General features: G+C 42.6%; 1 protein-coding gene across 5 annotated transcripts in view; it reads right to left on the bottom strand.

Annotated features, from left to right (window-relative positions):
* Nucleotides 1–11,751, bottom strand: part of arid2 (AT-rich interactive domain 2) — a 38,077-nt gene extending 26,326 nt beyond the window's left edge. For 2 of the 5 annotated variants that reach the window (XM_084345505.1, XM_084345509.1), the window contains exons 1-3: nucleotides 8,743–10,865; nucleotides 8,526–8,619; nucleotides 7,505–7,602 (exon numbers count right to left, since the gene is read on the bottom strand). In XM_084345505.1, the coding sequence (XP_084201631.1) occupies nucleotides 7,505–7,602; nucleotides 8,526–8,619; nucleotides 8,743–8,834 (284 nt within the window). In that variant the 5' untranslated portion in view covers nucleotides 8,835–10,865. Of the gene's footprint in view, nucleotides 1–7,504; nucleotides 7,603–8,525; nucleotides 8,620–8,742; nucleotides 10,866–10,897; nucleotides 11,081–11,547 lie in introns of those variants that run through there. The other 3 variants (XM_084345508.1, XM_084345506.1, XM_084345507.1) reach the window with 3 other exon arrangements.
* Between the last annotated feature and the right edge of the window lie 279 nt (nucleotides 11,752–12,030).

The following is a 12,030-nucleotide window of genomic DNA, read 5'->3' as shown; positions in this document are numbered from 1 at the left end:
AGCTCCAGCTGAGGCCATAACATCCTACAGTGAGCATGTAACCTATGAGAACCATTTAGCCATGTATGCATGTTGTAGGGTTGCGTGTCTATAAAAGATTTTTTACGCTTGTAGAGCGGATCTCTGAGGCACATGTGCAATGCTCTCTCTGCACTGATTACAGTGGAAGCGTAGTGTTGCAGCAGTTGTGCTGTAGGTTAGGGCTAGGTGATATATCCCATTTAATTCAATGTTCTTTTTGTGCATGATGTGTGAAATGTCTGTTCCGGGACAATTAAGCTTTTACAACATGCAAAGAATTTATTTTATTCAGTAAGTAATGCAGATGATAGCTGCCTACATTAGCGGTCTTTAGTCACGATAGTCCCGTAAACTTTAACCACAGTTATCAACCAACTCATGACTCCATGTTTTGCCAGACTCCAGGTAACTGGCTAGCTAGCTCTAGCTATCTCGTAGTGGTGGTGACTGATAAAGATTTGTTTGCTGAAGTAGTGCTATCTCTTGTTAAGGAAGGTGAAGCTATGGACGTGTTAGGACAGTGTTCAGATTCTATTTGATCATGCTGACCCCGCCGTGTAGCCAAGTTGCTAACTAGTCGCTAGCTAGACTAGGCAGTCGTCTTGATATTTATATTGAAACAAATCATTAATACCAGGCTCTACTATGTTGAAGCATCTGTAGTGATAGTCCACAGCTTTATGTGATAGCCTGTATTTTTTTTAAATATGCATAATAATTACTAGGGATGCATGATGCCAGACTTTTGCCGATATGCTGATATTTTCCTACTGATTTTGGCTAAATGCTGATGCAGATACCGATATATGCCTGTTTCCCCACCTAACTGCAGAGAACATCAATTCTCTCCCATTTTGAAATTAACATATTATTACACTGATCGTGCTGGCCAACTGGCAGATGCAGAGATGCTTTTAAAATGTAGACATTCAGAGGGGAAAACAACTACTAAGTCTACAGTTCCCTGTCGTGTGGGCATAATTAAAGTGCTGTTTCAACTCCCCGTCATGTTTTGGGCCAAAGCAGCTATTTCATTATAAAACCTTTAAATCGGCCAAGACTGATAACATGCCGATCAAAATAATTAATCGTCCCTTAGCTTAAAAAAAAATTTAGATTTAAATTTTTGGGCCCTGGTTACACAGCCCTACAATGTTTTTCATTTTTTCCAAAATACTACTGAATGACATAAGGGACAGTGTAGAGAAACAGACAGCTGTGTAGGTTTATCAATTTGTAAGTGATGAAACAAAAGACCTGACAGAATTTTCTGCATAGAGTATATACAACCTCCTCATATACACATGGGTATCTTCTTACTCTAAATGTTAGAGATGTACTTCTGGACTTCTCTTGACTCAGAAGCTGGTTCCCATAACTTGCAAAGAACTAAATACAGAAAATAAACTCCAGTTATGTATAAAAAGCACTGAGCAAGTGAAGCAACTTCCCTTCTACTGAAGAGCCTTCATAACAACCAGAGCAAACCTTTAGTAACCATATCATCTATCTGATGAATAACATCAGATTCTAGGTTCACTGTCAAGTACAAGGCAGATCTGTCCATCTGCTAGTTAGCAGGGAGACTGAGCGAAGAAGATTAGGCTATCAGCGGTGGCCAACACTGCCGGAGGGCAGGTCAAATTACAGACAGGCCAAAAACACAAAGTCTCATGAGCCTATGATGTTATCTGTGATAGCAAGTGCACTGTACTGCTCTTACTTTGTCAAAAGTCCTATTATGTTGTAAAAAAAAAGGCCGAAACCGACAAACACTAGCCCTCACAGCCTCATCTTTATCCATAACCGGTCTTCATCTGAGCATCTCTAAAGTCTGAGCAGCAGCTCGGATGAGGCGGGGGAATACAAACACAGCTAATGCAAGCCAGATCAAAGGCCACTTCATCCAGATGTTTCAGATGAGCGCGAGAGTCCATCGACATACACAGGAAGCAGAGCAGGACCAACAAGCATGATGGTACCCAGAATTATCTCATAACCAGGTGTGAAAACTAACACCGCCAAGCAGAAAAAGGTAGTGAAATGTGTGTGGTGTAGACTGGGTGATAGTTCAGTGTTTTGTTTTCCATTTTTCCTTTCCAAAATATCGCCGGTTATCTTTTACTTAATCAAATGACTAAATCAGGTGATAATTTCCTTAAATGTTATCTGAAAATCAAAACTTTTGACATTGCATGCACCATTAGTCATGCAGTTTGACACCATTAACTTCAACTACTAAAGTACTACTTAAGCACATAAATGGATAAGTAGATATATTACTAGATAGAGTGATGTCCAAATGATTTCAATTCCTGTAACATGTTTCTGTTTCACATTCTAACTTTGTCTACATTTCTATACATCTAATTAAATGGAATAAAGGCCTTTCTATCAAACAGGCTCCTCTCCGCACCAGTGGTGGCATTTGAACTTTGGTATCCACATGTTATTGTTGGATCTGCAGACAGGGTCAGAGGTGACCTTCAAGCTTGATATAATTATATTTATTTACCATTTTTCAGTTAAAATAAGCTCATTCAATGAGTTTCAAACACTATAATTTATAATCCACTTGCAGCAGCCTGGAAAATGGAGGGAAAAGTATGTCATGCTCAGATTCACATGACAACTAATTGCTGTAGTCGTGAGAATTTTGGGACCTAAAAGTGGGGTCACAAGCTAGTAACGGTTAGGAAACACATGTGCGAGGGATCTGGTGTTAGCAGAGGATTCATATTGAAATGTGAGGCATTCAAATATCAACTGAAATTAGTAAACCTGTGAATGTGATTGCACCTGCTTCTCTACAATGCAAACAGTTAAGGTGGCTGCCGAAAGTGTGGTATAGTAATTTTGCTGTACAGGAAGCAGCATTTTCAACTCTGAAAAAGACAGATAACCTAGCTGTGGTTGATTCAGCAGAAAGAGGTATAGTCAAGAGCAGGTTTATTTTCCTATATTCACTATGGACTGTAAAAACTGTCCTTGGCAGCAGAACTAAAAGCCTAACTTGCTCATAATGTAGCGCGGGTCAAAGGGTGAAATCTGATCTGTACTTTACTATTGCAACTGAGCCCTGATTAATAAAAAAACGGTCCACTACATGTGCTCATCACATAAAGGTTTAATTTAAAAATCCAAAGTACCATCTGGATGAGTATCATTCCTCACAACAAATGCCATGTGACAGGACATCACAGAGCAACACGGTCCCCATTTCTATTGTTGAACAAGGCAAAAATACTATCAGTTACTACTTTTAAATATTTCCAACCATGTGTACAAACCTTATCAAAATTCAATAGATATAACAGATTAGAGCCAACACAGAGAGTCAAGTGAGCGGATCCTCGATGTCAGTGCCTCCTGGGCCTGATTTCCTCCCAACTGGGATGCACTGGAGAGGGCAAACAAAGGTTGAACCAGGGTTTCTGTCACCTGACTTGGCTACTGTGCTCAGTGTGCTGCAGTTTAGAAAAGAAGTCAAAGACTGTAGCTACACGAGAGGCTTTGTTTCAGAAGTGTCTCATTCACTCTCAAATTATGGTGCGGCCTGGACGAACTACAGGGTTTTAATGCCGGGTGAACACAAGAGAACTCTTTAAATCTTAAACTAATTTTAAAAACATGGGAGAATATAGGTATAAGAACAAGTTTAACCAAGTTTTAACATTAAGCGTAAGAATGTGCACACTGGACGATTCGGGACCACATACATGGCGATTTCAGGTTGGTGATTCAAGGAGTCTGACAGATCAAACGTGACTTCGCAAAAAAATCAAAACATTGTGGCGTACTGTCGTCGTCAGCTGGTTGCACTCTGTGTGCAAAGTCTCAAGCAAGCTACTGCTACTAGCTGACTTTCTTGTTCTTTGTTCATCGAGTAGTAGATGGGTTGTACATCCTGCACCAGACATTAAACAAGCACTAATACTGTTGCCCTAATTCCACAAGATTGTCCCCTTTTCTACTGTCCACCTGGCTCAGGAGATACAAGAACTTCTCATGCTCTCAGCAGCCATGTTTCTGTTCTACACAAATGTGCAACATCTGTTTGCTGATGCTTCCCAGTCAGCTCTGTCTTTTTAGCTATTCCAAGTTTCTGCTCAATATTCCATGTTTGTTTCACACTACAGGATTTCAAGATGTGAAGTAATCGAACATATTTGATATATCGGATTTGAAATTGGGGAGACTCCAATTCAGTTGCTGACATTAAGATTATGTCTCTAAACCCCTCACACTCCAGGATAATTTGTCCAGATAATCTGTTAGGACCAGCCTCTTTTTTTCGAAACACCCCCGCAATTGTCGGGAGGGGTGAATCAGACAAAATCTGCCCAATTATCTTCTAGTGTGGGGACGGCATTACCGAAAAGTCAGGACTGTTTCTCCACAATGGCTGAGAGCTTAGTGCAAACCTCTCCAAAATCTTATGAAACTACTAATGGAAGAGGAAAACCTTGGAGATGTCGAATAGTATTGACTGTGAATCACCCAAATCTGTCTAGCCACAGGGAAACTGGAAGCAGTCGTTAGTAACTAACCTAATCCATTGGAACAGAGGGCACAGCTGTAGAACATAAATGTAAATGTGCCAAATTCTGGAAATGTAAAAGGTAAAATAAAAAAAGATTGTAGCTATAATGTAACACTGTTCAGTCATTTTTAAAATTTACTAAAATCTTTTCTTAGCATTTCATTTTCATTTCTTAGCTTTCAAGCATTTCTGAGTCCTGAGGCAGCTCTGGTCATCATGTTTTTGCCACCTTCATTATTTTTATTGAGCACCTTCCTTTATATCTGTAGCTCTGCTTGACAACATCTTCCTGTATGCCTCAGTGATCAATAATTCTCTCACTCTCACACCTGAGCGCCTCTCATTTATTTTTATATATTTTGTCCTGATCTTGCTAACGAAGCGAGCCAAAAACAGCTGCATTTCATCTCTGCCCTTAGTGTGTCAGTGTGATTTGATGCCATCTCTTTGATCCAGAGTGTGAATCCTCCCTCCCCCCTGAAGTCGGAATGAAATCAGCGCCATTGGTAGGACTGATGTCAAAGCGGCGCTTCAACAAGTTGAAAACGAGCTGGAAAAATGTTTCTGGCAAGCGTCGCTCACTTATTACCGAGTGACATTCAGATATCAAATAGACAGCAGCGGGAGCTGGCACTGAACTTCAGTGCTGCTTATTACGCTGCTCTGAGTGGGAAGTGCTGACCGGAGAGAGCCACATCATGATCGTCCTATTCATTCAGACAGGGGAAACTCGGTCGACAAGACAGACTATCCTGTATCGGAAAAGTCACAAGTTTGACTCCTGGCAGCAGTGGAGTATCCTTTGGTCCTTTAAACTCATTTGAATTCACTCTGGTAAAAAAACAAAGCATGAGGAATCTGCACCAAATACAAACTACCGAGCAAATTTTCGATCTAAAACTACTACTAGCTTTCAAGATATCTAATCATCACCTTACAAACACACATCTAGCAGTTATTTCAGTTGCAGTTTGAAAAATGCCCACACAGCTTAAAAGTACCCAGGCAGCCAGTGGCTACAGATGGTCATTCATCTGCATAATCATGATTAACACCTGATATTAGCAAACATTCACCCAGCTTAAGTGTCCTTGAGCGAGACTCTGAACCTAAAGCAGCTCCAGAGAGCACATATCCCCTGTGTGACTGGCTATGACCCCTGACCTCCCTGGATGAGGTCGAAATGAAAATCTCTCCCAAACAATCATTTCATTATAAGTCCACTCTTGCATAAAAAAACTGGAGGGAAAGATACATTTAATTTATCTATGGTCAGCAAAAAAGCAGCATGAGGGAGGAGAGGATAGTCCCTCTATTATCAGCCGTGGTTGAGGCAAGACAAGTCTAGCTGCCTACTGCCTCCGACATAAACCACAGTAAACTGCCTTAGGTAAACTTCACAAAGTAGCTCCAACGGCTGTCGCGACACGAGTGTGATAGTCAGCATGCCGGCCGATTCAGCCATCAGGCTCCCTTTGCTCATCCACCTTCCAGAAATAATTCTTACAGGTAATTATCACAGTAGCAGATGTGAAAATTAATTCTTGCTTCAGAACAGTCATGATGTTATTGGCTCCATATGATTCTCTGCTTCGTCTTGTCATCTGCACAACAAGGTATCAGCCAACTGGTATTTATAAACCACTCTTTGACATTAGATAATAGACACATTAGCTGGTCTAACTGTGTCCTCCGAAAAGTATTATAGAGACTCAACAAATCAGATCATCAGTTGGCTCTCAGTGACAGGTACTTCAGGCACACTCAAATCTAAGCCTGAGAGATGAACACAAAGGCAGATTTCTGAATGTTAGGGTTTTACCAAGCCTTTGAGCAGAAGTTCCCACATAAATCAGATCACAGAAACTCAACACCTTTGCGCTATAGCTACCTCCACTCACAGAACAGACCGAAACAACTGTCTTTCCAGGCATCTGAGCTTCCAAGCAAACCATCACACTAAATTACATGATCTACTGCTTTAGAATAAATGCTTCATAAAGCGTTGTATCATTTACACTAAATATAAAGCAGCTTAATAGTGGTTTGTGGCTATTATGGTGTTCAGAAAGACATCAACTAACTGTAAACCTACATGTGCCTGAGGTGCATCTCTCCTGCAGAGGCACAGTAGTTATCTGTAAACTTTTTAGGAGCTACAAGTCTCATCAGCAGTGCTCAAATTGACCGCTACACTTTCAACAGCTTGCACCAAAAGCCAACTTAGCACAAATGCCCCGATAATTAACCGCTGCTTATGATATCAACCAAGCGACCTGCCGTTTGCCCGTAAAATATCCACGTGAAGAAACAATTATTTCTCTGCCATGGAGGTGTAATCCCCTGCAGGCAGGTGCTAGTGATGGGAACAATCGTTACAAGGGGTAGGGGGGGAGAAGAAAAGGCGCACAGAGAAAGCAGTAACACCAAAACCACAAATGCCAGCTGTTGGGGAGAGCTGCGTTTACACCAGACTCCCATCACTGGCAGCTGACTGTGCTGAGGCTGAATGCTACACATGTTAGAGCGCCCAGAGCTGCTCATCATCAAACAGCAACCGCCCTGTGGCTACACCATTTTCAGAAAGGAATAACAATCATTAGTGTATGGTTTAGGGGCCATTACAGACAGAATACTCCTTAAGTGTGTTCTCCAAAAACCATGTCCAAGAGTCAAGAAATATTCAGTCATATTTTCCCTTTGTTAGAAAAGTCAGATCAGAGCTCTTTTGTGTGGAAAAGGCCAGTACCTACATATCTACCACGCCATGGCTTGTGTACACAAGACAGACCTTGCTTTGCCTGTCATAATATTATACTAGTGCAGCTTCCTAGCAGAGGGGAGCGGAGAGCCTAGATCCTGCTGACTGCATCTTACCATTTGTAAACACTTCCCACATGCTACCTGAGAGGAAGAGAGCTGCATGGCCGGGCTACTTACCGAAGGTAGTACTGTTTTAAAGCAAATGCAGCGTTGGAACAACTCCTTGGAAAGTTAAACTCTTCTCCAAGTTCAATCCATTGGTTTTTGTCAGAGACCTGAAAGAGGGGAGGGGGGAAACGAGTTGGTTAGGAGATAAGACACAGAGAACAACAAAAAGAGCGGTTACACTGCAGCCATCTGGTCTGCTACAGGTTCCCCCAATGAGGCAATATCACTATCACTAATCAATAACTTTCTCAAACTGCTGAAAATATCTTAAAATACTGAAAACTATTCAATCATAAAGGGAGGGGAGTTTGTAAAAATGCGTTTAATTAGCTGCTAATGTTTGCTAACCGCACATATTTACATTTGACACATCAGTAAGTACAACTGCCTGACTCCCTTTAGGATACTATCGTTACTGTTGAGGCTAGTTAGCACTATAGCTAACAAGCTAACTTGACTTTTGCATTTTGGCGATAAAGGCTAACGAGGCTAAACTCCTGCGAACTGTCTCCATCAGAGAACAAATGCTTTGGCTTGCGGCGACCCGTTTGGTTTTGGAGTAGGTTTCGCCACCGTTTACTGTATTGAGTATGGGCCTGTGAGGCCTACATTTTGTGATCAGCCATGAAGCCGAAGAAAGATGGCTATGGCGAGAAAGAAAAATCAAGCTTCCCCCTGCGTGAAAACTACCGGTAAAAGCCCGGGCGAAGCGCTATGCGCTACGCGGTGTTTCCCGAGGCCGGGCTCCGTGCCGATAATCGATGTTAAACGTGCCCGCTAATTTTGAGTCGCTCCGACTGCACTCTGACTCCGAGCGGTTGGACTCTCAATTCAAACCACACAACAACACAAGCCACCACATTGCATAGAGATACATGGCAAACTAGCACAAGGCCAACACCGACCCACTAACGTTTTTCTGCTGGGTTACACTTGTCCCGGTTTACACACACGGAGTTGTAGAGTGGTCCACCGAGGAGTCCACAGACGGCGGCGTGTGGAGAAAAATCCACTTTTAGTTCCCACTCACCTTAGCAAATCCACCTAAAGAGACGACTCTGATATAGAGAGCATTCAGATCCAGCTCTTTCCCACCCACGAAAGGAATCTTCTTGAACGGCGATCTGAGGGGATAAAACAAGAAATAAAGGCACATATGTTTAAATAACTGTTTTGGTTTACTCGCAGTCGCATGCAATGTGGATTTAAAGTTACATTTCTTGGGAATAAAGACGCCCCAATCTTACCCTCTGCTTTGGTGAAATTGCCGCAGCTCGTCCAGGAAAGCCTGTCCTTTCCTTCGCTGATCTAGTAGATTTTTCCCCGTCGAATTTGCCATTGTTTTTGCATGCAAAAACGGTTAAACCCCACTTCAGTCGCTTCTTAAGACACCAAGGATCCCATACTCCGCCGGCGCTCAGTCATTCGCGAAGCTGAGTGTTTAAAAAGTTAAAGAAATAGCTGATAGCAAGAAGAGCGGCAGCTCGCTAATAAAGACTGATGCACACAGAAAGCAAGCCCGATTCAACCCCGGACTAAGTTCCAGCGAACAGTCACAAATACGACCGATTTACCGGCAGATTAGAAACGCCATGGCAGAATGTGTAGAATAAATGCTTTTGGTCGCGGTTGTATTCGTTTGGAGTGGTTTGACAGTGTGGTACGGACGCAGCTCCGAGGCTATCGCACACACTGTAGAGCGGCAGAGGGATCCAGTTCTCAGACAAAAAGATGTGAAGGCCGCGGAGCCCGGCCTGCCATGCGTGCAGCGCCCTCTGCGGCCACAGGCGGCACTGCACCGTCCAGAGCAGAGCGGGTGCTGGAACAATAGAGACTGTTTTCTTTTTTAGGGACCGTCTGACAACTCGTCTCTGTTTGGAAAACGGGTCAGGAGGTACTTGGAAATGTCCCGTGGGGGGAGGGGATAACACTAATTAACATAGCTCCCTTGTTATCCCAACAAGGCGTGTGATGGAGGGCAACCCCGCATTTTAGTGGTAAAATACTACTTTTCCTGACCGACGTGAAGCCTTTGTTTATTTACAACTGGCTTCAAAATGAGCGACAATGAAATATAACCTCACTGATATTAGATATTACTAATTATTAGTAAGTCAGCCAACAATTTCATAATACCACAGCAGTATCTTAAAATACCATACAGCCACGAAAAATCAATGATGCAGGAAATTATGTCGTCTTTTGACATATATGAAAACTACCCTACAACAAAATAAGGTATAAGGACACTGTATTTCCATAAGAACTATTTCTTTCCAATATTTAAGACAAAAAAACAACAGGTTAGTGTTTCTATGTATACAGGAGTAAGTAGCCATGTGCTTTTTCATGATTAATGTCTAAAAGCTTACCAAACTATTGACCACTTGACTGAATACATCTGAACATTTCAGCACATACATTTTCTGATAATTCTTTGCTCGTATTTGGCCCAAAATGTGTTTATTTTCACATCACTTAAATCATTTTTGACAGATGTGTCTCATCGCAACAGGAGTGGGACTTCTTAATTGACAACATGACACAAATTGATTGATTTTATATGTTCAGCAGTATACCGGTCTGATTTGGCGTAGCTTTACATATAAAGTTACTAATGCTGCAATTTGGTTGATTTGAGGGGAATTTGAGACGGTAAATACGCGTTATTATGATGTCAGCTCAAAATGTGTAATTTCATTAAACATCGTAATGAGTGTCTTTTAAATCTATTAATTGTGATCGTTGTTTACATGTTCTGGTTCTTCACATATGGTCCCTACATTATTTATTTTTCCTGGTGCAATCTGTTGCTGGGAGCTTGTGAACCGTGCGGTAAGCTGCCCCTATCCCTTGCTGACCACTTCAAAACGACTTTTATCTCACGGGATGGCTGAAAATTACTCCTGATCCCTTCTCCCTGTAACTGCCAAGCGGATATCTTCTTGATGGGGTTACATTCAACCATTACACGTACCCCTTTGCTCAATGAAAAACCTGTCACAAAATGGCGGAGACGTACGTTAGCAGACCCCATTTTGAGGAATTGACACTAGACAGCGGAAAAGTGCGTGTCCTTGCGTGTGGTTTTCAAAACAGTGCTCTTCTTTGAAAACAAACTGCGGCACACCCGAGTTCACCTCACGCCTGTTTGGACTCCACACTCGTCAACCGAATTCTGGGCTAACGAGTCGGTCGTGCGCTAGCTTGTTAGCATAGCAGGCGTGAGCTAACTTAGCAACGTTGCCACGAACCTACACTGAGCAGTTTGTGTTAATCCAATTACCCGCTGACATCTTATGCTAACGACGAATTTATCTATTGTTCTTGTCGTTACTTTTCATTATCAACCTCGGAGTACTGAAGAAGTCCATATTGTTGGTGGACTCGTTTGTGCGATACCGTACCGACATCTCACATTAGCGTGTCAGATTCCAGCCCCTTATTAACACTGCTAATATAGCTAACTAGTTACCTCTCGATGCTAGCAGCTCACTAAGAAGCTCCCAGGGCAAACACGATGCTGCATCTAACATTTAGCTGTATGTAACATGAAACGCTGAGCAGTTTTCAGCACAAGAGACCTGTTACAATTTAAAATGCTGCGATAACCGTTGAAGGCACCGTGGCGTTGTAGTTGGCTAACGGGCTAGTTAGCCGCCGCATATGCGTCGCCTAGCTTCGCCTTGCATTTGTAGTTATTTGGTAGGTTTTCAGTTTGTAAGCAGTCCACGTCGCTAACAATTATGCGACTTTTTGCTTGTCAGTAAAACAAATTAATTAATTTGCATTATTGTTTTCTATTTGTCGATTAATTAGACGTAGCTACTATATACACAGTGTAGCCTGTATATCGGATAATGACGCGCTAAAGGTGTTACCCGTCTTTGTATTTGCCGACTAGAGTTCACAGATTAATATGCCATTTAATACACTCCTCAAAAAAAATTAAGTGAACACTTAATTGTCACAGTATAACACCAACTCAGTTAAACCTCAGGGATATTAAGCTGTCCATTTAGGAAGCACAAGTGATTGTGATTCAATTTCACCTGCTTTGGTGCAAATGAAAGTGACAACAGGTGCAGTGGAGAGGCAAGAGCAAGACAACCGCCCTGAAGGGAATGGTTTTGCATGTGGTGGCCACAGACAGTTGCTCTCTTCTTATCCTCCCTGACTGATTCCTCCTAGTGTCCTTGTCACTACTGGTAGCATGAGGCAGTACCTGCAGCCCAATCAGGCTGCACAGGTAGTCCAGCTCCTCCAGGATGGCACATCTGTACGTGCAGCTGCAAGAAGGTTTGCTGTGTCTCCTCGCACAGTCTCGAGAGCATGGAGGAGATACCAGGAGACCAGCCCCTCGCTCTAGTGGGACCTGTGCTCACAGGCCAGCAGCGTGCAGCTCGATTGGCATTTGCGAGAGAACGCCAGAATTGGCAGGTCCGCCACAAGCACGCCGTCCTCTTCACAGATGAGAGCAGGTTCACACTGAGCATATGTGACAGGTGTGAAAGAGTCTGGAGATGCCGTGGTGA

Source organism: Pagrus pagrus, assembly GCF_965226575.1.
Source record: "Pagrus pagrus genome assembly, chromosome: 23".
Lineage (NCBI taxonomy): Eukaryota > Metazoa > Chordata > Actinopteri > Spariformes > Sparidae > Pagrus > Pagrus pagrus.
The sequence above is the reverse complement of the archived record's forward strand: the minus strand, read 5'-3'. Positions and strand labels throughout refer to the sequence as shown.